Genomic DNA, 26,304 nt, shown 5'->3' on the forward strand with positions numbered 1-26,304 from the left:
CCGTTTGGTTGCTAAATATTTAAATCCTTGCATACTGTGTATGCATGACTGACATGAATAACATCTTTCATTAAAATTTATTGTTTGTTAGCTTGCTGACCAGCTATTTTAGAGACAAATATTTAGATCACATGTTCTTGTAAAAATGCCACATTTTAAAGGAATATGCATGTTTTTAAATTGATATTCTCAAAGTTTCATGATTTTATAGTTTTTGTTATTGTTAGTGTTATAAATTTCACATATTTAAGACATTTTATAAAAATTCATTTTAGGAGAAGCAAGTATGCTCTATTGATGGAGAAAGTGTGTCAAATATTGTCATCTAAAGAAAACAACCTTTCCACCATGTCTCATTTAAAGGAGGAGTTGGTAAGAAGAAAAGTGTGAACAAAGCCTTTTTTTTTTTTTAATTTTCTGTATTATAACATAATTAAATGTACTCCCATCTGTTTGCCCCATTAGTTTAGAAACATTAAATATGTAAAGACATTTTAGTACATGGCGCAACAACATACTGCTATGCTGATGACCAGTATTTGCTGCACTGATAAGAAAATAATAAATACAGTTCCATGCAAAAGTTTAGACACCCTCTGCCAAACTAAAAACTTTGTTGTTATTTGAAGTTAAAAAAAATGCAACTTTGACACCAAACAACATCTAAAACACTGGAATTTTTATGAAAATATTCATGCACAGTCACGATTGAGGAAGAAAAAAAAAAAAAAAAATAAGGGTAAATGTGGCAATTGCAAAGTGTGGGCACCCTACTAAGTCAGCATGTAGTAACACCCCATTTGGCTAAAATCAGTTTGCAAACTTTTTTTGTAGCCAACTATGAGTCTTTTGAATTTGTGTTTTGGAAATCTTTTCCTCATTCTTCGTTGCACATCACTTGCAGTGAAATATTCTTGGGCTGTCCTCTGTTCACAGCATATTTAAGAACTAACCACAGATTTTCAATGATGTTCATATCTGGGTTTTCTTCAAGTACTGCTCCTTTTTTCTCCAAACAAACCTTTTATGGTTTTGTCATCTGCCCAGGGCACTTAGTTCCAAAATGGCTCTATGTTATGCAGATGTTGTTTTGCATACTCAAGATGTCGTTTTTTGCAATGAGATCACAGGTGAGATATCCTTCTAATAGCTCTTCCATGAAGCCATGTCCATTAAAGTAACACTGCATGTTAGAGCAGTGCTTCATCACTCCTTTCTCCGCTTAACCACCTTGCTGGTCCCTTGCAGTTATAGGGGTGTTTTGTTTGACCACCCTGCAGTGGATACAAGCTGTTCTTTCTGGCAGTTTTCTTGGTATTCCACATCTTGTCTTGATCTCAATCACTTCCCTTAACTGCAGTTTCTTAATGACGCTTCAGACTGAGGAAATTGCTAACTGGAAGCACTAAGATTTATTTTTATAACATTTCCAGTTCTTTGTAGATATAAGTTAGTTTAATTTTTAGCTCATCAGTCAGTTGTGTAGATGAGCTAATCATTGCTGAGAGCTGCACAATATTTGACCTGTCAAAGAATGGCAATTCTTAACCAGTCTAACACCTAAAAAGCTAAGCCACACCATACTAATGACCTGACAGGTTCTGAGACCATACAACTGAAAGTGTGGCCAAACATTTTTTTCTGTTTATCAAATTGTTACTGTGCATTAACATTTTAATCAAAATGCAGTTCTTTTAATTTGTTTTCCTGTTGAAGTTGTGTTTACTATTTTTTTTACTTCAGATCTCAAGAAAATAGTTTTTCTACGGTATCAAACATTTAAACAGTGAAATAAATTGCTTAGAATGTAGTAAATATGCAGTGCTCTCACATTATGGTTATGTATTAGAAGGCTTTATTATAACTATTTGGCCCTGGTGTTTAAATAATTAGCATAAGAATTGAAGCAAAGCTCGGTTAATAATAATGCCAAAAGGACTGTATTAGTTCATATGACTTCTGAAGAGAAATTTATGAATAAGGATTAATGAGTAGTATGCTTAAATCTATCTTTGTATACTTAATCTTTAACACAGAATTTCTAGATCCACTGTTTGTACATGTGGGAGAATAATTATGTACACTTGCCATAGAAATTATGAAAATGTCGACAAGGTAATGTTAACTTCTGTTTTTCCTTTCCCAGATTGGTTCAGGCAATTGCTGTCCTGGCCACTAGATGGCTGCCTTTTTACTTGTATGGAACTTGATTTTAATCTTCTTGTGCAAAATGGAGTATTTTTGGTTCTAAAATTTGGGGTCACAACCTGTTAAAGTCGAGCAGCCAAGTGACCCCTTACCAGATGCAGTGTGAATGTGCTTGGTGATCTCTGTTCTGAGTCTATTGAGTGTGAACACAATTTAGGATTTATATAACATATATTTCAGATGCTTAGTTTTTTTAAAAGATAAAAGCATTAAAGTGACCTTAAAATGATGATGAAACAAATTACCCCAAAGAGAGCCTAGGTGTCAAAATCATCAAGGTACTTGTGTAAAGGGGTGGAAAGTAGCTAAGAATGAAAAACATTGAGCAATTGTACCCCCATGTTCAGTTTGAGTAGCAGGTGGCACATTAATAATTTATCCATTTGTTTTATTTTTTTTTTCTCTGCAGAATGTTTGTGAGCGAACATTTAAAAGATTATATCAGTATTTGCTTGCAGCAGGCAAAGCCCAAATTATTGTGAAGCCTTTGCAAGAAATAGATCCTGGTGCTACTGTCTGCAAAACAAAGAAAGGTAAATAATAAAACACACTTTTGCTTTCGTCTGCTTAATGAAAAGGGAGCTTTGAATAAGACTCTTTGATTTAATGCTTAATTCATAACAGCAGTTAATGTGCACAAACCGAAATGTAAAAATGTTTCAGCAATGAGTTTTCATGAAACCTCAGCATTTGTATTTATACATAAAGTGGATTCAGAAATTATTCAGACCCCTTCATTTTCCACACATTTTATTGTATTGTAATTTTAATTTTTAAATGGATAATTATTGTCCTTTTGCCCATCAATCTACATCCTATAACTCAAAGACAAAGTGAACACATTTTCAGAAACATTTCTAAGCTTGTTAAATATCAAAAATTAAAATCTCCTATTAATGCAAGTATTCAACCATTTAATTTAGTACTTTGTAGAAGCTCCTTTGGCAGTAATTTCATCTTCAAGTCTTCTTGGGTAAGTCTCTAAAAGCTTTGTACACTTGGATTTGGGCAGTTTATCCCGTTTTGCTTTGCAGGCTGTGTTAGGTTGAACTGGAAGCGTCTGTATACTGCCGTCTTCAAGTCTCTCCACAGATATTCTGTGTTGTTTGGCTGCATTCAACCTTCCCTTCATTTTGTCCAGTTTCCCCATCCTTGCTGCTGAGACGCACACCTATTGCACAATCCTGCCACTACCACGCTTAGGAATGGTAATAGGCCTTGATGAACAGTTCCTGTTATTTGCCAGCCATAGTGCTTGGGATTCTTCCCAAAGAGTTCAATTTTTGTTTAATCAGATCAGAGAATCTTTTTTTTCCTGTATGCTTTCAGAGTCTTTTTACATGCTATTTGGCACACTCTGTCATATGCATTTTACTCAAGAGTAGCTTTTGTCTAGCCAATTTACTATAAACAACTGATTATGGACCTTACTTTTATTCTATGTTAATTAGTGTCCCCTAATTTTAATTATTTATTTTGTCTTTTTTCCCCATCATGTAAAGCACTTTGAGCTACATTTATATGAAAATATCCTATATAAATAAATGTTGTTGTTGTTGTTATTAATAAGATGCTGTTGAGATGGTCATCCTTCCAGCAGGTTTTCCTCATCATAGCAGAGGCCTTTTGAAGCTTGGTTACAGTGGCCATTGAGTTCTTAGGCAACTCCCTTAACCAAGGCTTTTCTTGCCCACGTACTCAGTTTAGCCAGTTGACTAACTGAAGGAACAGTCCTCGTGGTTCCAAACTTCTTCCATTTCATAATTATTGAGGCCACTTTAGATATGGTATTATACCATGTCTCGCACACTTTTATCATGGGGGTCTACAGAAGGTTTCTTAGGCTTTATGGCTTGGTCTTTGTGCTGAATTGTGTGAACTCATAAACACACGTGTGTGCCTATCTAAATTGTGCCCAGTCAATTCATTTTACCAAAGGTGGACTCCAGTCAAGTTCTACACACACCTTAATGATAATTAAAGCAAAGAGAATGCGCCTGACCGCAATTTAGAGTGCCTCTGCAAAGGGTCTGAATACTTGTATAAATGGGAGTTTTCAGGTTTTGATATTTATTAAATTTACAAACCTTTCTGAAGACCTGTTTTCACTTTGTCATTATGGATTATTGTGGATTAATGGTCAAAATTGCATATGTAGCCATTTAAAACTAAATCGACAACAGAAAGTGCAGAAAGTAAAGAAATCTGAATCAAAGCTGAATACTTTAAAAGTTCCTCTGTGTGTGTGTGTGTATAATAGATATAAAATAATTTTTTTGTTTGTTTGTTTCATAGGAACAGATATTGTTGTTCGATGCCTTAAACTCTTGCCAGAAAAAAAGAGAACCACTGAGGAGGATGATGAAAATGAGGATGAGGATGATAAAAAAATACATCAGGCTGAAGGTCGAGTTGTTCAAAGGGATTTGCTTACGCAGGCCTATGAACTGAGTAAGTAAAATGGATCATTGGAGCCCTGCAGCATTCTTTCTGCCCTCTTGCACTTAAGGGACTACTGTAGGCCTATATACAAGCTATGAAAAGAAGCTTTAAAGTAATGACTTCAATCATTTTAAAGCTTGAACGTTCAGTAAAGTTCCAGGAAGATGATGATAAAAAAATTGTCCAAAGTTATTTTTTATTTTATTGTTCATACTTCCTTTAACTTCGGACCTTAGTGTTTTTTAAATTATTCTATTTTTACAGCATCTGAGTGTGTAACAGATGTAATCTGACCATTTCTTATTCTTCTAACTTCTTAACATAAAGCATTTGATCTCTGAAAGATAATCAGTGGACTGTAGCTCAGTATTCTTGAAATGAAATTAATTTTCATAATCGTAAGAATCTAAATCTTTATATAAGTTTTCTTATGAAATGCTGCTGAATAGCTGTTGAAGCCTGAAGTTTTGCAGCAGCTTCTAAGATAGCATAGAGTATTGAAGGTTGGTTTTACCCATTGAGTCCAGGTCCTCCTCCATTTCAGTCATTGAGAGACAGAAGTCTAACAAGTAAGTCATCTTTAATAAAGAAATAAAATTGAGGGAAGATGATTAGGTTTTTCCAAAGTAATTTTAAATAACACATTTAAAAAGAGGAAAATTATGTTTATCTAAGTCATTTTATTTATAACATTTTATTTTGTTAATTGAAACATAGCCAATACACTTTATACATAGATGCATAGCATTGTGTTTAATTGTGGTATTCCTACTATTCAGTTTTTTTGGAGAAATAGTGAATATAATTTTAGTCTGGTCTGAATAATGAATTATTCCTACTTGAAGTCTACCACACAAGAGATTCACGTACTCTGAAGACAAGAAAAGTTTATGTTCAGAAGTCTTGTACCGTTATAAATATGTTAATCCACTTGTAAATGCCATAAAAATATTCTTTTTACAGTATGGTCTCAAAATTGGGGATCATCCACTTTAGACAAGCCCAGTACAAAATACAGTAAATATTTATAGTCCCATTCACAAGTTTTTTTTCATTACTGATTTGTTGCTGGACTAAAATCAGTAAGCAAATAAATTTGCTGCCATTCAAGGGGAAAATTAGTATTATGTACAGTGTGATTGGAAATGCCCTTTTTATTGGGGGTTGGGCTTGGGCGCTAGGAATTTTGAGTAGAAGAATATAACCTATGATATCTTTTAGCTGCCAGGGAAAAATCCTGTAGGTTGGGAAATTTAGCAGCCCACATCTAAATTTGGATTACAACCCTTTGAATTTTCTTTAATACCTCAAATACAGGCATTATTTCTGTAGTTCCTCTCCTCTAGATCTGCTAAACCGAAAGTGAGGCATCTTGGCATTCAGGGTCTGAATCAGATTGTTAAAAGTAATCACCATAATATCACAAAAGTTTATTTTTTTGAATACTAAACTAGGCCCTTCATTGGAAGTTTAGTTAATAAAGAAAAATTGAATTGATCCAAAAAATATCATAATGCTGACACACTTTGAGACTGTCCAGTTGTATTGTTATTTTCAGTTGGCTAACAAGGAAGCGCATTAAAACTTTTGGTTTGCATTGAAAACCAGAAAATTATTGGTTATGGATGCATATAGGAAACATACTTCAATAGACTTGTTCCACACTTTTGGATTTCAGTGCTTTACTCAACACTAGCATTATGACCTCATGCACCCAAAAAAGTGGACACTGGCAAGATTGAAAAAGAAAAAAAAACGCGGTCACTGATTACAATGGCAAGAAGGCATGATAATTAATATGAATAATGTTGCATCAGTGCCACAGTGTTTTCCGGAATGTGCTATACAGGTCATAAAGTGAATTATTCCAAATATCATATATATACCTATGTGTCTTTTTTTTTTTTTTTTTTTTTTTTTTTTAAATGTCAGTGCGGCTTTGACATCATGGACCATAAGGTGCATACTAATTCTGCGTGAACAGGAACACTCAATAAAACTGAATAAAAAAAAATTCAAGTGATGGTGAGATATGAAGAAGGCAGATTCACCAGCATTTGTGTGTCAGCTTTTATCCCTTCAGATCAGAGAATTTCCAGTTCCATTGTCTCAAAACACCACTCACATCTACAGTTATTCCCAGTTTCAAATAAAACTAACAGTGTGAAATCCGGGGGGGGGCGGTAGTATGTATCGTGATCGTGACTGAAAGAATAAAAGTGGGGATTAAAAAAAAACACTAACTTTTACAAGTACTATAAATTTACACCGACTGTTACAGACACAAATCAAGTGTATGTTTTTATTGTATAATATTAACAATAAGAGTAGCTCACTACTCAAAGTGGTAAATTTGCTGGGGAGCTGGTTTTAATCTCACAACCTCCGGATTATAAATCGGCAGCTCTAACCACAACACCATGGAAGCTGTCATATTGTACTTGCACCTTTTGTGAAAGTGTTTATTTGACATTTGGCCTTCAGCTTTCACACATTATACAGTTCATGTCTACATTTTGTTATTTATTACTAAAACATGAAAAATGTTTCTGTTTTAATGATGTGTTTACATAGATTGTTGTAGACACAAAATGCACATTAAATTATTTCCCCTTACAATTCTGGGTAGCTCACTCCCTGATAAACAATCAAGGCAGGAACTGGGAGAACTTCTTGCCCTTTCTGAGGTGGTGGAGGGATGGTATAGCAGGCTGCTTGCTGCTTGGGCTTATCGACATATTTAGAAGACAAAAAACGCTGACGGAGAGGTGCGAAGGGATTTAAGGTGGGCCGGATTTACGAGTTTTTTCGTTGGCTCTGGTAATTCTAGTGTTAATAAAAGAGTTTATTGTCAACCTTATTAACCCTTTCTTACCAAGTGTGCTCTCAATGCTCTTATTTTAATTACTGTTGTATATAAGTTAACTGTATCAAGTAAAAAGTTTAAGAATGTACATATTCCAGTGACATGTCACATTAGTCTATGTGCCATATCACTACTGAAAAATCTATTATAAAATATTTCCCCTGTCTACCTGGCATTCAGAAGAAAATTTTAATGGGCAATGTGTTATAATAGTGCGTGTTAGGTCTAAGAATGGAGCCGGTTCAGTGCTGTGAAGAAGAGTATGGCAAAGTCATTCCTTTTCCTGTACCACCTCAGAGTCAGTTGGTTTCTGCTAGGAAAACAATGACAAACGTTAAAGCAGCAGTTAGCTGAGGAACGTTTGGTGCTCCACTTCTTATCTTCTGTAGATGTTGTCATACTGTAAAGAAGTTTGGAAGGTTACTGAAGACTGCAATTCAAAAGTTCCAGGTTGACTAGATCAGAAGCTGTGGCATTCCAGCATATCTGAGGTTAATTGAATGTGGGGTCTCAATGCAATGGTGTGGTAGCATTTGTTAAAACTTCAAAATCTGATTTGGTACACTTAAAGCAGTCAGTGTTTAAAAGTGAGCTTCATCCCCAACCCACCATATTTCTTAAAACTGATATAGCATAATGAAAACTAAAAAACATGAAAATCAAAAAATATTGTATAATAAAAAGTAGAATAAGATGTATATGTTGCATGAAAGAATAATTTGTGGTAAGCAGCTTATGTGAGTGCAAAGCTCATAGAATACACAAACCACATTGATGCATTTAATGTTGGTTAAAATTCACGGCTTCAGTAAACTACTGTGCAGACTGCGTGACAGCAATCCTCATTTAGCCGATATGCACTAATAGTAGGTAGGCAGTTTTAAAGTGGTGATTTTAAGGCAGTTATTATAACAGAAATATGAAAATAATGGCAGTTATTTTCTAAAGCCATTGATTGAGAAAGGGAAGCAGTTTTTCCCATGCTCAATAACTTTAGCAAAAAAAAAAAAAAGGAACTGAGGACGCTCAGGATTTAGGATTAAATCAAAATGGGATCAGGAGGAGAATGATTCTTTTAGGATGTCTGTTTTTAGTAAAATCATAGATCCAATGTAGAGCAATGAGGGAGTAAAAAATCTGTAGTTTAATTATTATGAAAGGGTGAATTTAAGAACCATACAGCTCTCAGTTTTACTGGTGACAATACAAGCTAACCAAATTGCAGAAAGACTGATTGTGGAAATAATGTATAAAAAGAGATCTGTAAAATATCACAACTTTGCTTGCCATATCTGGAGCAACACAAAGACAATTTTATTTGGAGTTGAAACAAACAATTCTTCGTTTACGATCAAGTGCCAATTTTTTCCTTCATGTGTGACTTTTTAAAAAATCTATTCAATTTTATATGTGGGTAGGGACATTCAATCTGACAAGCATAATGTATGTGATATTTTGTTATCTAGCATTAATGGTTAATAAAACAAAGTTATTACTTGTAAATGTATCTTTTTGACTCTGGGAATGATTTGCACAGAACAGGCTTACAGTAATGTTCAATTCTACAAGGGTTTTGTTTTTAATTTTATTATTTATTCTGTTTGCATAATTTTTGAAATGAATTTTTTTTCCTTTTGTCTTTGTTTCTTAGTTCTCCATTTTCCTCATTATGATAATGTTAGTATAGCCTAAAATTAATGTGCATTGTGCCTAATATGTAATGGAAAGCTGCATTTTTACTGAGTCAGAGGGCATAAACCACTTGATGATGGTGCAAACGGTCAAAGATTTACAGTCAAATACAAAAATATTTCCTGGGACAAAAATAAAAACACCAATGGGGAAGGGAGTCTACAAAATGTGACCATATATATAAATAAGGCTCAACGCAGCTTTTGTCATTACAAAAGTGTGTTTGTTTTTCTTTATTTTTGTTTGTGTTTCTCAAAAGTTTTCACATTTTAATATCACAATAATAGTGTCATTCCTAACTGACAAACTGGGAAGTTGAATGTATATGAAATCAGAGGATTTGAAAAGCTTGATTGAAAGGTCATATATCACTACTTCACAGTCAAAAATACCAAGGTACCCCAGATGAATTTTGGGGTTAGTTTCAGAAGGAGCTAAACAGTATTATTTTAAGATCTCACCTGGCTAATTGACAACTAAATCGCTTAACGAGGCAACTGTTACAGTGTTGTACAATGTATGTAATTTTTGGGGGGGAACTTTTTAGTGCAAAATTAAAAGCAAAAAGGTTAATTATTTTTAATTTAATCCATACAGTTGAAAGCAGAGGAACCAAAGGTGCTTCTCAATCTGAAATCAGACAAGTTATGAATTTGGGAAAACTAGAATCTCGAATGATCTGTCGCCTTCTTGAACGTTTCGACAAGGTTAAGGTATTGTAACATTTTATGTTTGACATTTTTATTTTTTTTCTAATGTTGAGAATTGACAGGTAAAATATATAAAACTAGTTAGCTAATCTGTGCAGGTTTTGGTCACTCTAGTGTTAAATGGCTTTGATTAAAGTATAGCTCTAAAGAACATTTTTTGAACCTGGTGCATGTAATGACTTACTGTCTCTCCAAATCGCTATATATCAGTGAATTTATATTTAACTGTGTGGTTCACTCTGAGCAGGTCTTACCTCATTTTCTTGCCACCTACATGCATGTTATTGATAGTAGCAGCTCTCTGCTATCCAAGCCAGAAGTTTTTGTGTATGTTTGGGGAGTTGTGGATTATTTTTTTTTTTGACCTTCTATAAAATTTTAATTTCCCCTTGGGGACAAAGAAAGCATCCATCCACCCATCTCACAAGTTACTATATACTACTGAATATACTGTACTTATTGTGCAGTGTTTAATATATGAAATATTACAAATCTCATCGAGTAAATAATTTTTTACTGTAGGGTTTTATGGAAGATGAAGGTCGTCAACGAACCACAAAATATATAGCCAAATGCTATGTTGAGCACAGCAAATTAAATCTGCAGTTTGCAAGAGAAAAGGCACGAAGTGAAAAGCTGGCAACCACTGTTTCATCTTTACCTGTGGACATACCAATAGAAGAGGTTCTTTCCCCAGTGCTTTCTTCAGAAGAGGAAATTCTCATAATGGAGGAAAGTGATGCAAAGCCAACAATAAAGAAAGGAAATAAAAATCCTGAGCAAAAAATACAAACACAGTTTCTATTAAAAAATTCTAAACTGAATAAAAGCATTCAGAAGCCTAAACCTGTAGGTAAATAAAGTAATCTTTTGCTTCATAATTATATTCCTCAGAACGGATATATTAAGATTTACTTGTTTAGCCATCCCACTATGTGTTGGTTTTCTCTTTCTGTCTTTTAAGGAACAGGAGCATCAAAACCAAGAAAAAAGGAAAATTTTAAAGGCACACCTGTTAAAAGTCGTGCATCTGAAGCTGAGAGGGAAGAGACTTCAGAGGTGACACTGGTCAAGCCAAATGATCAAGCTGAGAAAATTGGTGAAGATGCTCTGGTCATTGAGGAAATCTGTTTGGAGAGACCCTGCACATCTAAAGTAAATGAACAGCATAGCATTTTATTCTCTGTCCTGATATGCTGTATGCATTGTTTTTAATTAGAGAACATTATTTCTATTTCTGCCAGAAAACAGTTCATTTAAAATCCTACATGGACAGCAAGATGGTGAGCAAGGTAGCATTACTACTTCAGTTGGAGTTCAGATTGTTTTCCAGTTGTGGTGCTGACAGTGTGAAATAGATTTTATGTTGGTCCAACGCAATCTGGGTAGTGGAGATTTAAGTTTAATGAGCATGGCTGATGTAAATGTGGATATGTGCATGAGTGTGGGAATGCGTTTTTGCCTTTGCCGCTTTCTATATTATTTTTCCCTTCCTTTCAAATGGAATTTAGTGGGCTCAGATGATTAATAAGTTCATTTTTGCTGTTGCTGCTATTCTGTATCACATAATGTGTGCTGAACTTCTTTTTGCTGCCAAACTGACATCCTTTTTTGCCTTTCTACAAGCACTAACTTCTTCTGTTTCTTTTTTCCTCTACTTCACAGTCAAAGCTGTTTATCAGTCATTTCAACCTTTTTTTTTTTATTTTTTTTTTTATTTAAATAGAAGATGATGTAAGAGATTCATGATCATGTGCTGAAATTTTCCAAACAGAAATTAGAATAATGTTGTACCTTTCAAGATGTAATTTTGTTGCTTGGTTCTTTACTTGATGGAAGTGGCTTAAGGAAGTGTACATTTTTTTGTCAGTTCTGAATTGAATGATCTAAAATTTTACTTTAAGTACATTTTATTTTGCACAATAACAAGATTAAGATAAGATTAATAAGATTATACACTGTTCCAATGTTTGACCACTATCTAATTTTTATGTCCTGCTTACATTTCTAGAAATCTACACAGTAATATAAAAGGCAGTATAAGCTTTGAAAAAGAACAAGTATAAACAAGTATTTAATGCAAAATTGAATAATTTACTTAAGTTTGTATACTTAGAAATTGCAGGTTCGTTTATAAAAGTTCAATGAGTATCAAAAAAGAGAAACATAAATGTTACAGCAATAGAATAACAGTATTTAAACTATACAGCTATTAAAACTGTAAAACTGCAGAAGTAAAACATAGTAAGGGGAGATTAATATTGTTTTTTTTTATCAACTGATCATAAATCTTTTATATATTAATCATGTTAGACGTGTCTTGTCTGTATTGATTTATGCAAGTGCTAAAGTCTTTCAAAATGAGTTACGGTAGTGTACTTCCAACATAGAGAAATGTACAGTGTAGATGCTCCTTCAAAATAAAAGTAAAGAACAGTACAATATGATAGAAAACGTTTACTTTCACAAGGCAAGTTATCTTTTTAATTGTATTTTGAGATCTAAAAATTGCCATTGTATTCTGGAAATAAAATGAATTTAGGTAAACGAACAATAAACTAACCATGTTGTTTTACAAAAGTAGTTCACGTAAGTAAATAGATAGATACTTTATTAATCCCAAGGGGAAATTCACATACTCCATCAGCAGCATACTGATACAAAAACAATATTAAATTAAAGTGATAACAATGCAGGTATAACAGACAATAACTTTGTATAATGTTAACTTTAAACCCCTGGGTGGAATTGAAGAGTCGCATAGTGTGGTGGAGGAACGATCTCCTCAGTCTGTCAGTGGGAGCAGGACAGTAACAGCAGTCTGTCGTTGAAGCTGCACCTCTGTCTGGAGATGATCCTGTTCAGTGGATGCAGTGGATTCTCCATGATTGACAGGAGCGTGCTCAGCGCCCGTGTTGCTCTGCCACAGATGTCAAACTGTCCAGCTCCATGCCTAGAATAGAGCCTGCCTTCCTCACCAGTTTGTCCAGGCGTAAGGCATCCTTCTTTTTTATGCTGCCTCCCCAGCACACCACTGCATAGAAGAGGGCACTCGCCACAACTGTCTGAGAGAACATCTGCAGCATTTTATTGCAGATGTTGAAGGACGCCAGTCTTCTAAGGAATTATAGTCGGCTCTGTCTTGCACAGAGCATCAGTATTGGCAGTCCAGTCCAATTTATCATCCAGCTGCACTTCCCAGGTATTTATAGGTCTACACTCTCTGCACACAGTCACCTCTGATGATCATGGGGTCCAGGAGGGCCCTGGGTCTCCTAAAATCCACCACCAGCTCCTTGGTTTTGCTGGTGTTCAGGTGTAGGTGGTTTGAGTTGCACCATTTAACAAAGTCCTTGATTAGGTTCCTATACTCCTCCTCCTGCCCACTCCTGATGCAGCCCACGATAGCAGCGTCGTCAACGAACTTCTACACGTGGCAGGACTCCGAGTTGTATTGGAAGTCCGATGTATATAGGCTGAACAGGACTGGAGAAAGTACAGTCCCCTGCGGCGCTCCTGTTTTGCTGACCACAATGTCAGACCTGCAATTCCTGAGACGCACATACTGAGGTCTGTCTGTAAGATAGTCCACGATCCATGCCACCAGGTATGAATCTACTCCCATCTCTGTCAGCTTGTCCCTAAGGAGCAGAGGTTGGATGGTGTTGAAGGCGCTAGAGAAGTCCAAAAACATAATTCTTACAGCACCACTGCCTCTGTCCAATTGGGAGAGGGATCGGTGTAGCATATAGATGATGGCACCATGGAGCGGCTGCTGTTTCACCACCTGAGGCCACAGGTCCGCTCCCACCTTCTCCTGGTATGCGAACTGCAGAGGGTCAAGGGCGTGGCAGACCTGTGGCCTCAGGTGGTGAAACAGCAGCCGCTCCATGGTCTTCATCACGTGACGTCAGGGCGACAGGCCTGACGTCATTCAGCCCACTAGGACATGATACCTTTGGGACTGGGGTGATGCAAGACGTTTTCCAAAGCCTCGGGACTCTCCCATGTTCCAGGCTCAGGTTGAAGATGCGCTGTAGATACAGTCCTCTACAGACAAAAGTACAAAAGTAAACAGTACAGTTTCTGCTTTACTAACAAAGCATAGGTGAAAAAACTACTTCCCAATTACACAGAATCTAATCTGCAAAGAAATTTAAGGTGAAAATGAAGTATGTTTTGATCAGTGTGATACATACATCAGTAAGATCACACATGCTGTGTACTGTATATTGTGGCAAACACAGGCTTTGCAAGGCACAAAATGCTGGAACCAATTTTCTTTCTCTAAAACTTCTTCTTTTTTTTTTCTTCAAAATTGTTGAAGACATATAATTCCTTTTTGACAAATTTGAAATTTATAGCTCAGAATTATTGTTGGATATGCATTATATGGGCATTTGATTAATATCTGCTTCATGGTGACATTTGTTATAGAAACGTGCAACATGCACATACAACGATTTTCTTGATCTAGAAATCTGTAAGGAAGGTTTATTATTTCTTATGGGAGAATTTCGTATCCTAATACTGTACAAACTTAAAAATTACCCAAAACCAAAAATACCTAAAGAATATTATTCTAAACTCACTAAAAAGACCCTTCTCATCAAACAGTCCAACTGCTATTGTGAATTAATTATGCAAATTATCAGGAAAAAATTACAAGTCTTATGATAATGTACCATGACTTTTATAGAATACTAGCTGTGTAAGCCCGGGCTGTAAAAAGCCTGGGGTCATAGAAACTATTTAAATCATCAGGAAAAAAAAACGGAAATGTAGCGATTGTCTTTCTTCCGAGGTTTTGTTTTGCTGACATGCTGACCCCGCTTGTGTTGTTAGCGGCTCAGCAAGTTTTCTGTTTCCTCAGAGGTGGAGCCCTTACCCCAACTCCACCTCTCACTTCTGGCTGGACAGATGCACACACTTCCATGCGTAGACGTTTATATATAAGAAGATAAACAAGAAACTTACTTTTAACAGAAAGCTAAATCAAAATGAGTTAAAGTTGAACCCAAAAATAAAAGGATGAATTATCCCTCTTCTGTACTGTAACTATATCCTCTACATTCTCCTCAGTGATAACTAGAAGATATTAAAGTCTAGTGGTAAAGGTAAATGTATTGGGTAGTCTACGCCTCATACTCCATATCTGACCTTAAGCAAATCCCTTAACATGCTTGTTCGTCAGTAATTAGATCTTTGCAGCCATAGGTAGTGTTCACTAAAGAATTGACTGAATACAAAATAATGTTTGGTGGGTTTATTTGTTGTTTTTGAAGCAGTATTACGTACCATTTTAATAAAATAAACAGGACAAAATGAAGATTACAATAAACTTTTAATGTAAACAAACTTTCCAGTCTCCTGCGTCATTTGCTTTCTGACTTTTTTTCATGATATCCACAAACAAGGAGAATAGAAGACTTCAGATATCAGGATTAATAAAATTAAAATACTGGAGAAAATTTTTGGATATAATTTTGAAATGAAATTGCTGTCATTTAAAATAATTTTGTTGATTTGAAAATAAGTGCGGTTGGGTTCTGTGTCAGTGGTGCTTTTATTTTTGGCCTTCCAGATGAAAATTAAATTGATCAGCATTTACTACTCTTCTTTTTCAGATAAATTTAGAAATTCATTTGCTTATACAGTTGCAGTGTTCTTTCTAATCTTGGATTTATTTTCTGTTTTTCTAGAACAGGGCTAAGGTATCGAAAAAAAGCCAGCGATTACGAATTGATCGCCCTCATGAGACGTACAGATTGTTAAAACGAAAGAACATGATTGTTGAGGCTGTTCAGAAACTGAAGTTGGTTGAAAGCCTTTATTTGTGAGTTTGAAGCCATTTTTAAAGTTCATATTGAAGGGTGACTTATTAAAGTGAAGTGGAAAGAAGGTTTATTTAGATTCAGTGCACTTAGAAAGCTACATTACTATTTAAAAACCAGACTTTGTCAGTCATACACTCTGCAGTTTAGGTGAGTTTGCAAAAATGTTACATTTCCTGAGAATATCTGACATAAACCCATTGGAAATGCACAGTTTAATATGCAGAAAGATTCTGAGCAAGGTGGAGATGCTTATTGTTCAAAACTAAAGGTCGAACTTGCACAGAATATAGATTGGGTGATAATATTGTAAGGACAATTATATTACTTAGATTTCTTTTTAATTTGCAAGGGAAAATTTAACATACTTAAGGTTATCATTCAAAATATACTGACTATTGAGAACACATTAATGCTGATATACTCTTCCAAATTATTTGACTTTAATGAGATCTTTGTGTTAAGACTGCAGAAAATGATCAATGATGAAGAAAAACAGGAAGGAGTAGCAACTAAGTGTTGTAAAAAATCTACTCTAAGACTTGTCCAAAGGCTCTCTCAAGAAGGACTGCTGAGACTGTACAGAACAACACTTGTTCAAGACGGAATTAACAAAAAGGTATCTTTTTGAAAATGTTGAATTTTTGGAAAACTCCGATTTTAAGTAGTTTTTTTTTTTTTTGATTGTTACACTAATGATTTATGTCTCTTTGTGCCACTTTAAATTTCAAGGTTGAACTGGTTGTCCATCCTTCCATTCTTCCAAATGACCCTCTTGTGAAAAGTGCCATTGAACAAGTTAGATTCCGTATGTCAAGTAGTTACAATGCAAGCCGGTAAGTTGAACAGTAATGTATTGTCAGTGTTCTTTTTCTTTTTCTGATTGGATACAAGTTATTACAATGTGCAGTTATCTTTAATTTGTAGTTAGCTTTCAGAGTTACCATACAAGGGGGGACACAAAAATTCTCAGAATCCATGAATAGGGTAGGAATAGGGTATAGGTATTGACTGTGCCACTAAATATTGTATGCCTATAGCTTTGTGACTAGAACTGCCAAGTGGCATTGTGCTGAAATGATTGAAATATGAATTTGTTCTATAATCATGCATGTGATTTTTGGCTTTTTTTTTTTTTTTTTTTTTATGTACAAGCCAACAAAAGCATGTCAGGTCATTTCAGACATCAAGAGAATGATGGGTGCATTTTTTGACATTTTGGATATGTAAATAAGTAGTTTCCCCATGAACAGACTAGACTGTTAATAAGAAGCATTACACTGAACTGCTGAGGTGCCTATGGGATAGCATCCGGAGGGGGGGTATGGGGGGAGTTTGTACAAGTGGTGCACGTAAACCTGCATTTTTACACCATGATGGAACAGCTGCATTCCCCGCGTTGTCAAAGAGTTTTTGACCAAAAGCAATTTGGCTGTTGCTTTTACACCTAATGTACTCTCCAGGTCTTACTCCCTGTGACTTCTTTTTGTTCCTAAAATTAAAATTGAGACTGGACGCAGGAGTGTATGACATCTCACGGGAGTATTTTGACACTGACTAAAAGGGATTATTATTTTTAAACAATTCCGTGAATTTTTTGAGACCTCCTTGTAGATTAATTTTGGGTTTGGGAACTCCTGGACAGCTCAGAAATGATTTATCAAAACAAGTGATTTTAAGAATGAATATTTAGTCATGACTCCTGAAGCAACGTTTATTTGGTCTTGTCTTGCCATGTCAGTTAGCTGGATTTTGCAGGCTTTATCTGTGTAGTTAAGGTCTCTCTCTATGCTACTTCTACAAAACTTAAGATCTTTATTTTTCAGTTTTTAACACTCCATTATTGAAAAGGCATCATATTCCATAAAGTGTGTGGTTACCTTAAATAAACCGCGTTCTTAGAAACATATATGAAACAAGTCAGGCCAGAGCAGTCTATGGTTAATTTCTCAACATGCTGCAAAATGAAACCCATGAGAGCTTATGTGAAACTAGGCATTTTAAACCGTTAACACCTTGCTGACCCAATTTTTTAAAAATTTTACTTTGATTTTTTTTTCTTCAGGTGTACATATCTTTGGCTGTGGTGGGCTGGCACCCTGCCCGGGGTTTGTTGCGCCCTGTGTTAGCTGGGATTGGCTCCAGCAGACCCCAGTGACCCTGTAGTTAGGATATTGCGGGTTGGATAATGGATGGATGGACATATCTTTGGAGACTGAAACCTGCCATGCAAACTACATACAGTGTTTGTTTTTTGGCATGTTAGTTCCTTCATTGAAGTGTTTATTCCACTATTTGTTGAACCACATTTAATCCAGCTTTAGTGTCCTGGGGTGCCACAGACCTTCCTCGCGATACTATGCGCAAGACAGAATACAACCGTGTCGGCATCTCACAGGGCATGCTCACTCACACACACACACACACACACACACACACACCCTTCCTAGGCTTTGTCCAAACCTTTCTGTTTTGTATTTGTTAGTTGAATCTCTTATTCCACAACTATTTTTCTATACCAATTTCACAATATATTTGACCCTTGAATACATTTATATCATTTTTGTTCTAGTTCTGTTTTGGCTGCTGTTGATTTGTATTTTACTTGTATTGGTTTGCCAGCACAGTGTATGCTTAGCTTGTCTGTGGAAGTATTGACAACATGTTGTATTTACTGTGACCTTTTTGAATGTGTTCATTGACTCTTACTGGTATCTTAATGTTTATTGAATTTTGTGCACTGTTTCTGTCTAATAAAGAATGAAGTTTCTGCAAAATAAGAATGGGCCAGATGATACTCAGAATAAAGACAGTATTGAGAATGGTGGTGACAATAGCCAAGTTCCTGAAGAGAATCATGATGGTTCTACAAATCAGCCTGAGAGCCCCTGTAAATCTACTAGCAGCAAAACAGACGAGAAGATGGGAGTGAAACAGCTAAAAAATTTCCAACCACTTATAGGTACACACAATCTATTTTTCTCCTCTCAGCTTTTTAAAGTATTTATTTAATTACACTTATTCTCACTTAACGATATTTAAATTCAATACAGTACTATCTGTCTTCTACTGTTTCTATGTAGACCCTTCATGTAACAATTTTAATTTCTGTATTTTGTCTTTTGAACATTATTATTTCAGTTGCAAAGATTTGCTATTTATACTCTTCATACTTTAAATTTAGCAGTCTGAAACTTCACAAGGAAATGTTGCTTAGTATCATTTTAATAGGTCCTAGCTTTGCTTTATGGTGTATATGTGAGGCTGTCATATTGAAGTCTAAGCAAATTATTAAAAAGTTATACCTTTGTATAACTCTGGTTTGGTTCAAGTGCACTTCAATGTGATAAAAGTGTGTTTTGTTTAGATATTATAAAACCATGATGGGTGTTTCTGGGTTAAAAAAAGGTTTTCTTTATTAGTTCCAGGGCTTGGACGGTCTTTGGGTTTCCTTCCCAAAATGCCTCGGCTGAAATTGGTTCATATATTCCTTTGGTATTTAATTAATGAACATCCCTTACGGAAGAATTATGAAGATAATTCCATAGCACTGTCTGTGAATGAGAAAGAAAAGGATAATACAGAAGATGCATTGTTAAACAAGGAAAATACTTGCCCTGATGTGATAGAGGAAAATTTGAGAATTATACAACTGGACCAGTTCTGCTCTGAAACTGGTAAGGTAAAGTTGGTGAAGTATTTAATATAGTCGAGAAGGTTTTGAGCAGCAAATTGACAGTTGCTTTTGTCTCACCTACAAGTATATGTTGATGAAGTATCTTGGAAACGATTTGTTCCTCCTGCTCCTATGCACCAAGAATATGGACGTGGCTGGGGTCTTGTGAGTGACATTTTGCTGTGCCTGCCTCTCTCTGTATTTGTCCAGATCATTCAGATAAGTTACAAGGTAAGGACCAAATATATTGCACATCTGCAGATGATTTTTATATTTGAATAAAGTAAACCAGTCTATTTTTTTTTCTTTTTCTAAAAATGTTGATAAGATTGACGGCCTCGAGGATTTTCTTAATGATCCAGTCAAGCAGCATACTTTAATTAGATTTCTTCCAAAACCAATGAGACAATTGCTTCTTTATAAAAGGTACTTTTTTTTTTCTTCATTTTGTTTAAAAGCTACCTTTTGTTCATCTCCCTGTCTAACTTTCTAAATTAATTTAATTTACAGTATGAAGTTGTTATCATGCCTTAATGCTCTTGTTAAAGTACAGTTGCAAGTTGATAACACAAAAAATTATATTTGTTGTGGAGAGGAAAAAAACTGTAAAATGTGTTAATTATAAAGGTTCCTGTTTGGAGTTTCTTTTTGGAGAAATTGTCTTTTTCCGTTTTACATAAAAATTATTTCATAGTAGATTTCTTTGTTATCTATGCCATTTATCTCTGTCAAAATGTCTGGGGTGTCATTTAAACCTAGCCAAACTGTATGACTGTAAGGAACATCTGGTGACAATTTTAAACTTCTTCTACCTTAATCGGCCTGCTTTTTAACTTAATTTTAACTTCCATCATCATCATGATGTCAATTTATCATGCACAGTACATATAAATTTTACATTTTTCTTAAGTTTTGAACAGTCTTAATTTTTTTTTCATTCAGAAGATAATAATTGTTACTAAAGATTTTTTTGCCATTTCAGGAAATATATATTTTCTTTTTGGGAATGCTTGCAGCGCTTATGCTACATAGGACTGGTACAGCTGGGGCCATCAGAAAAATTTCAAGACAAAGATCAGGTAATTTCAGTTTGGGGAAAATGGTTATTTTGAGTAACTTGCTTTGCCTTTAATGTAGAAGAATTTCTTTGCAAAATTTAAATTCCAATTTAAATCCTTCAGGAGTGTCTTATTTACTTTTTTTTCCCTAATGTGTAAGCTGCAGATCCGAAGCAGTAATCTCAGTTAAAATAAAATAAAATCATTTTATAAAGATGGTGGGGGGGTGGGTATTGGTATGTTTAGTGTTTTTAATTTTATCTTATTGTAATATATTGTCAGTACACTGAGGACAAGTGCATTTAATTTTTTTTTCTTTTGTGCCATGTTTAAGTTCTGTGTAGAATTTTAACTGAGGGATTTAGAAGATTTTGTTGGCAACTTGCATAACAACAAAGTGCATTACTTCTCCATTATCACAGATGATGCACTGCTGCAGAGAGAAGAGATACTTTATAAAAATACTCTACATTGACACATTTGTGTTTATAGGCATTTATTTCTGACATATCCTGAGTCAGGTGAAGAAATAATAACTTACACTACATTACATAGTTATATTACAATACTTAATATTTTAAAACATAAAAAAATGTAAATGCTATCCTGACAGCAATTATTGTTTCAGATTTTCACTTCATTGTATACTATTACAAATTTTGATTTGAGCACAAGTTTAACTCCTCTCAGTTTTCAGAATTTAACACAAATTTTCTTTTACAAGTTAATGTGGCATTGGTGTATACAGGCAGTCCCCGGGTTACGTACGAGATAGGGACTGTAGGTTTGTTCTTAATTTGAATTTGTATGCAAGTCAGAACAGGTATATTATTTTAATAAATGCTGATGTTGACCGACTGTAACCAAGTGTTCTGCCAATGAATGATGGAGTTTCACCTCTCTGACCTTTTTATTATTTCTACTTTATTTTCCATGGTGATGGTTTTTCTCTTCTTTACTGTATCACCAGCACTTGCATCAGATTTGTGTTTCAGAGACATTGTTGAAGGGTGAAGACAAAAGGTTAAGATGAGCTCTTCTGCACAGCACTGTACAGCTGTCACAGCAGGAAGACACCAGTCATCAACACGTCTGGTGTACTGACGAGAGACCACTTCCTGCTATGTACGTAACAGTACAAGCAGGTTTGCTATTGAGAATGAATGGGAGGGCAGCGAGGGGAGGTTCACCGCCCGCCCACCACACAGTCACCTCCACTTGCATTCAGTATGCTGCGCTGCAGCATCAGCCCACCGAGAATGAATAGGGTGCGGCCAAAGGTGGGCAGTGAATCGCACACCACCGCCATTCAACAGACAGCCTCCCGAGGCACACTACAATGCTGCCCCCTAACGCCCCATTCACCCTCAACGGCCTCCGTTCAGCCACAACCGGGTCACCACTTGCAGCATCACCAGCCGCCCACCGAGAACAAACGGGGCAGCCGTTCGAGGGACACTGCAAGGCTGTGTGGTGGGCGGGCAGTGAAACGCCCCCCTTTGCCCCATCCAGCCTCTGTTCAGTAAGGAGCAGTAGCTGCAGCGGCATGGTGGGCGGGCAGCGAACCACCCCCCTCTGCCCCATCAAGCCTCGGTTCTGCACAAGAGCGCTTGCCGCACACCCAGCTGCTCACTGAGAATGAATGGGGTGCGGCCCCCGCCACCCCATTCATTAACTGGAGCTGCCCGAGGGACACTACACTGCGTGAGCAGCGAACAAGCCCCCCTCAAGCCACCGCTTGCAGCGTCCCCAGAAAGGAGATGATGGAGCGGCAGTTACTGAGGAGCCTGCGTCGTGTCCCCCAGACAGATGAAGGAGCAGCTGCGGCCCCGTTTGTAAGTCGTAGGTCGGATGTCCGTAACTCAGGGACTACCTGTACTTGCCATAAAAGAGCTACAGGTTGAATATGAAATAACACATTGGTCAAAAGAATGTTTTATAATAACTACAAAACGGGGGCTCTGGAATGTCATTTTCCTTTTTTGCTTATCCCTTTTATTGTAATTTTGTCTCCTTCTGTTTTATTCATAGATTTTCGTTTATATGAAGCGGAAAGTAACTATTGTAGACACTTCTACGTGTGATCCACATTATAACCTTGCTCGTAGCAGTCGTCCATTTGAAAAGCGATTTTATAACTTCGCAACTCTTCATGATGTTGAAAACTTCTGGTTTGATTTGCAGTGTGTGTGTTTAAATACACCATTAGGTAAGTTGGCATTGAAGAAGTCGGACGTTTATACAGAGTGCACATGTTTTGTAACTAGAGAAAACTTCACTCTGCTCAAAATGCATGTTAATTTTTAATTTATAATAACTACTGTGTAAAAATCACATATAAATATTATTTCCAAAAATGACACTTCTTCACTTTTCAACACCCTTTAACACCTGTTGACCTCAATTCATTGTGTTTAGTCTAATCATTTTAATTTTTTTTTTGTTTGCATTACATAACAGGAATAATAAGAAACCCTCGTCAACGGAAGGGCAGTTCTGAAGATTTGAAAAATGATCCTGATTTGACTCAAGAAAAGCTGTCATTTGACCACATATTAAAAACGAGTGACTGTATGAAGTATGCATTTTTACTTATCCTCTCTGTAGTCTTCCTTTGATTTAGAGATTTGTTTTTTGACATATTTTAAATATTAAATACATTTGTTTTAAAGAGATTTTTCCCCCCACGTAGAGTATTTAGATGTATTGAAACACTTTTTTTTTTTTTTTCAGTTTAATTATAGTATAAAATAACAGTCTCACAATTTCTTTTTCTTTCATGTATTTCACCCATTAAACAATCAGCTTTTCTGTTAACAAAAAAATCAAAAAAACAATAATGTAACTTTGATGCTGTTCAAACTGCTGACTTCTGAGGCTCGGTTCACTATCTCTGGTGATAGAGTTTCTCTCTTTATTCTGCTCTTGATGCAAGTATTATTTAGATGAGATGTTTTTGACGTTCTGGTAGATATTCTCCGTTGTTAAGAGCCAGGTTCTGTGTAGGCTTTTCATTTCGTTTGTCTGTTTTAATTCTAACTTAGGGAATTGGGAGGTAGTAGGTCAAAGAGGATTTTTTTATATTTAACTCATATGCACTTTTTGTATGTATTTCAAGTGCTTATGTACTTGTTTTATGTATTTTAATTATGTATTATTGAATGTGTGTTACTGGTTAGAGAATGTTCTTCTGAAGTAAAATGTTGAATAGGCATAGACTATGGGCTTCTGTATTTGATGACTTCCAGCTTTTAATAAGGATTATTGCATTTCTGTCCAGGTAATTTAAATCTGTCAAATCCAAGCTTTCCAGTTGCCTGAAAACATTTCAGTTTTGTAGGCTCAACCACCATTGTGGGAGCAATATCTCTGTTCAGTGATGTAGATAACATTAAGTGCTTTGCCGATTGTTATGGAACCTCAGCCTTGTACCTACATTGGATTCACATTCTGTGTGTAAACTACCCTAGAGCAGTGTTTCTCAACTGGATACAGTCTCGGAGTACCACTGGTGGATTGTGAGTTTTTGTTGTTCGTAATGGTGGTTTACAGAATTAGTTGCAAGGTGGGCTGTGCACTGTGTCTCCACTTAATTCAATAATGAGAACCAAATACCTATGAATAGAAACCAAACTCTCTGACAACTGCACTAGATTCACAAAATGGGACCACCCTCCCTTTGGCGGGTCACGAAGACACTACCTTGGAAAAAAGTGGGTCGCAACACTAGGAAGTGTGGAGTCCCTTTGTCTGAAATCAAATTTCTCAGATATTAAATCTGAATGGTGACAGAATTACTGCAAGATTATTCCATCAAATACACAAAGTGGACATGTTAAGTCTACCCTCGTTTTTGAAATTGTACCATTTGTTGCTGCCAAAGTTGAAAACTAAGAAAAGTGATGTCAAGCCTTTGTCACCATTAATTATTTCTTGTTACTAACAGTTTTTAAGCAAAAACAAATGGATCATTTTTAGTAAGAAAAAAACGTCATGTACTGGTTGCATTCATATGTACACTGTTAGACTAATAACTTTATTATAACATGAAGGCTTTTTGGATAGATCTACTGTACTTAAACATGACACACAAGTTTAACTGTACACAGCTGTCTCTAGGGAACTCCACAGATATCCTGTAGGACTGAGGTCCATACTCCGACTTGGCCATTCCCAGACATTGATCTTCCTTTATATTTTTGAAACTCCCCCTTGTGAGAGGGTACAGCAGGTTTGTCAGTAAAATATCTTGATATTTAGAACTAGAACTTTCTTGTTTCCCCTGACCAGAGCCCGGATGCTGGCACTACCATATGTTCTTTGAGTGATGAGATTTTGAAGTCTCCTTACCTTCATACGTGACATGGAATTGGAGTGGTTAATTCTGAACACCATTATAACCTCCATTATAAAGGTGTGCCAAATCAAAGGAATGTGGTGTTTTTTTTTTTTTTTTTAATATTTAACTTTCCCCCGTGAAAGTCTGAAATGAAATTGTAGGTACAGCATAGAAGTTGAAACTAGAAGACCACTGTCAGAGAAGTAAACATTGGGAGAACATGCAACAGACGGCTTCTGGATATGGTAACTTAACCTGTGACACTTGCACTGTAAAACTGCACACCGCAACAATTCAAAGTTTTATTAAACAGTACTGACAAATCAAACTTAACATCAAGGCCGTCAGTAAATGTGTCATCAATAGAGTTAATACTGTGACTCGAAGTCTTCATATTCTTTATCACTTGAGTATTTGTAATGATAGACAAATGATTCCAGATTCTCTGTCCAAAAGTAGCATTTTTATATCCTTGGAATCTTAATAAAAGTCTTAATAAATTCTGTGTCCCTAAGACAGAGTGTCAAACTTGAATCCTGGAGGACTTTCGTCCATTTTTTTCATTTTAATCACTCTCTAAATTAGTAAGCAACCACTGTAGCTTATAGCACATGCTGCTTTTGTCTTAATTTTAATTGACTTGCATTTTAAGATTCAGAACTCTTAACCTATCAAACAAGTCAAAGAGAATACTCTGCCTATTGTTTTATCGCTCTTTATAAACAGTGCCATTTAGTGCATTGCTATGCTTGATGTTAAGATTGCCAAAAAAGCAGCTCATAGAAAAACATAACTCAATCTCAATATAAGATTTAAAAAAACATTCGCATGAGAGTCATCTCAACACTAAAAGTTAAGAGTAGTAGGAGAAAAATTGAACTACTCTGCAACTGGAACATTACAGTAGTCTGTTTTTCTTCATGCAAGTCACCAAAGTGCCTTTTCTTCATTCTAAATGCCTAGAAATTTCCACACATTTTAAGGTATTTCTTAGCTGGACGTTAGTGTTGAACTGGGAAGACTGAATGTTAGGGTAGTGGGAAAAGTTACTGCTAAATCTTGGGTTGATACACTTTCAGTGTATGAATGTCACATGCACACAAGTTTGAAGTCCTGGGTAACTTAACAGTTTTCTCAATGTTTACTTAAAACATATGTTGTGGTGTTGTATTTTTTGCTACAGGGGACTAAAGGAGGTGATAGATGAAGGTGTTATGCCTGGGGATGGGCAAGGAGCAGGAGGCCTTGACTCTAACTTTTTTAGTCATCTAAGGCGTAACTGGATTTGGACTAGTTATATACTGGACAAAACTAGGAAGGTGAGTATTTTATAAACTAGCTAATTGGTTGCAAATGTCCTCGTATGTAAACATTTTTTGCTGTAAGAATGATGAAAAACATGAAAGCACAATAGTTATATTTGCTGCATCACATCACCAGTACCAGAGTTCAGTTTCTGGGCAGATGTATGTGGATTGT

General features: G+C 35.8%; 1 protein-coding gene across 1 annotated transcript in view; it reads left to right on the top strand.

Annotated features, from left to right (window-relative positions):
- Positions 1 to 26,304, top strand: part of LOC114660898 (general transcription factor 3C polypeptide 1-like) — a 70,537-nt gene that overhangs the window by 7,876 nt on the left and 36,357 nt on the right. Inside the window, exons 5-21 of the mRNA XM_028813884.2 lie at positions 276 to 372; positions 2,618 to 2,741; positions 4,504 to 4,659; positions 9,806 to 9,921; positions 10,441 to 10,771; positions 10,883 to 11,073; positions 15,621 to 15,754; positions 16,218 to 16,371; positions 16,485 to 16,588; positions 18,512 to 18,714; positions 19,175 to 19,429; positions 19,514 to 19,659; positions 19,757 to 19,854; positions 20,411 to 20,507; positions 22,518 to 22,695; positions 22,947 to 23,064; positions 26,009 to 26,144. Coding sequence (XP_028669717.2) covers positions 276 to 372; positions 2,618 to 2,741; positions 4,504 to 4,659; positions 9,806 to 9,921; positions 10,441 to 10,771; positions 10,883 to 11,073; positions 15,621 to 15,754; positions 16,218 to 16,371; positions 16,485 to 16,588; positions 18,512 to 18,714; positions 19,175 to 19,429; positions 19,514 to 19,659; positions 19,757 to 19,854; positions 20,411 to 20,507; positions 22,518 to 22,695; positions 22,947 to 23,064; positions 26,009 to 26,144 — 2,638 coding nt within the window. The remainder of the gene's footprint in view (positions 1 to 275; positions 373 to 2,617; positions 2,742 to 4,503; positions 4,660 to 9,805; positions 9,922 to 10,440; positions 10,772 to 10,882; positions 11,074 to 15,620; positions 15,755 to 16,217; positions 16,372 to 16,484; positions 16,589 to 18,511; positions 18,715 to 19,174; positions 19,430 to 19,513; positions 19,660 to 19,756; positions 19,855 to 20,410; positions 20,508 to 22,517; positions 22,696 to 22,946; positions 23,065 to 26,008; positions 26,145 to 26,304) is intronic.

The sequence above is a fragment of the Erpetoichthys calabaricus genome, chromosome 11 (assembly GCF_900747795.2).
Source record: "Erpetoichthys calabaricus chromosome 11, fErpCal1.3, whole genome shotgun sequence".
Classification (NCBI taxonomy): Eukaryota; Metazoa; Chordata; class Cladistia; order Polypteriformes; family Polypteridae; genus Erpetoichthys; species Erpetoichthys calabaricus.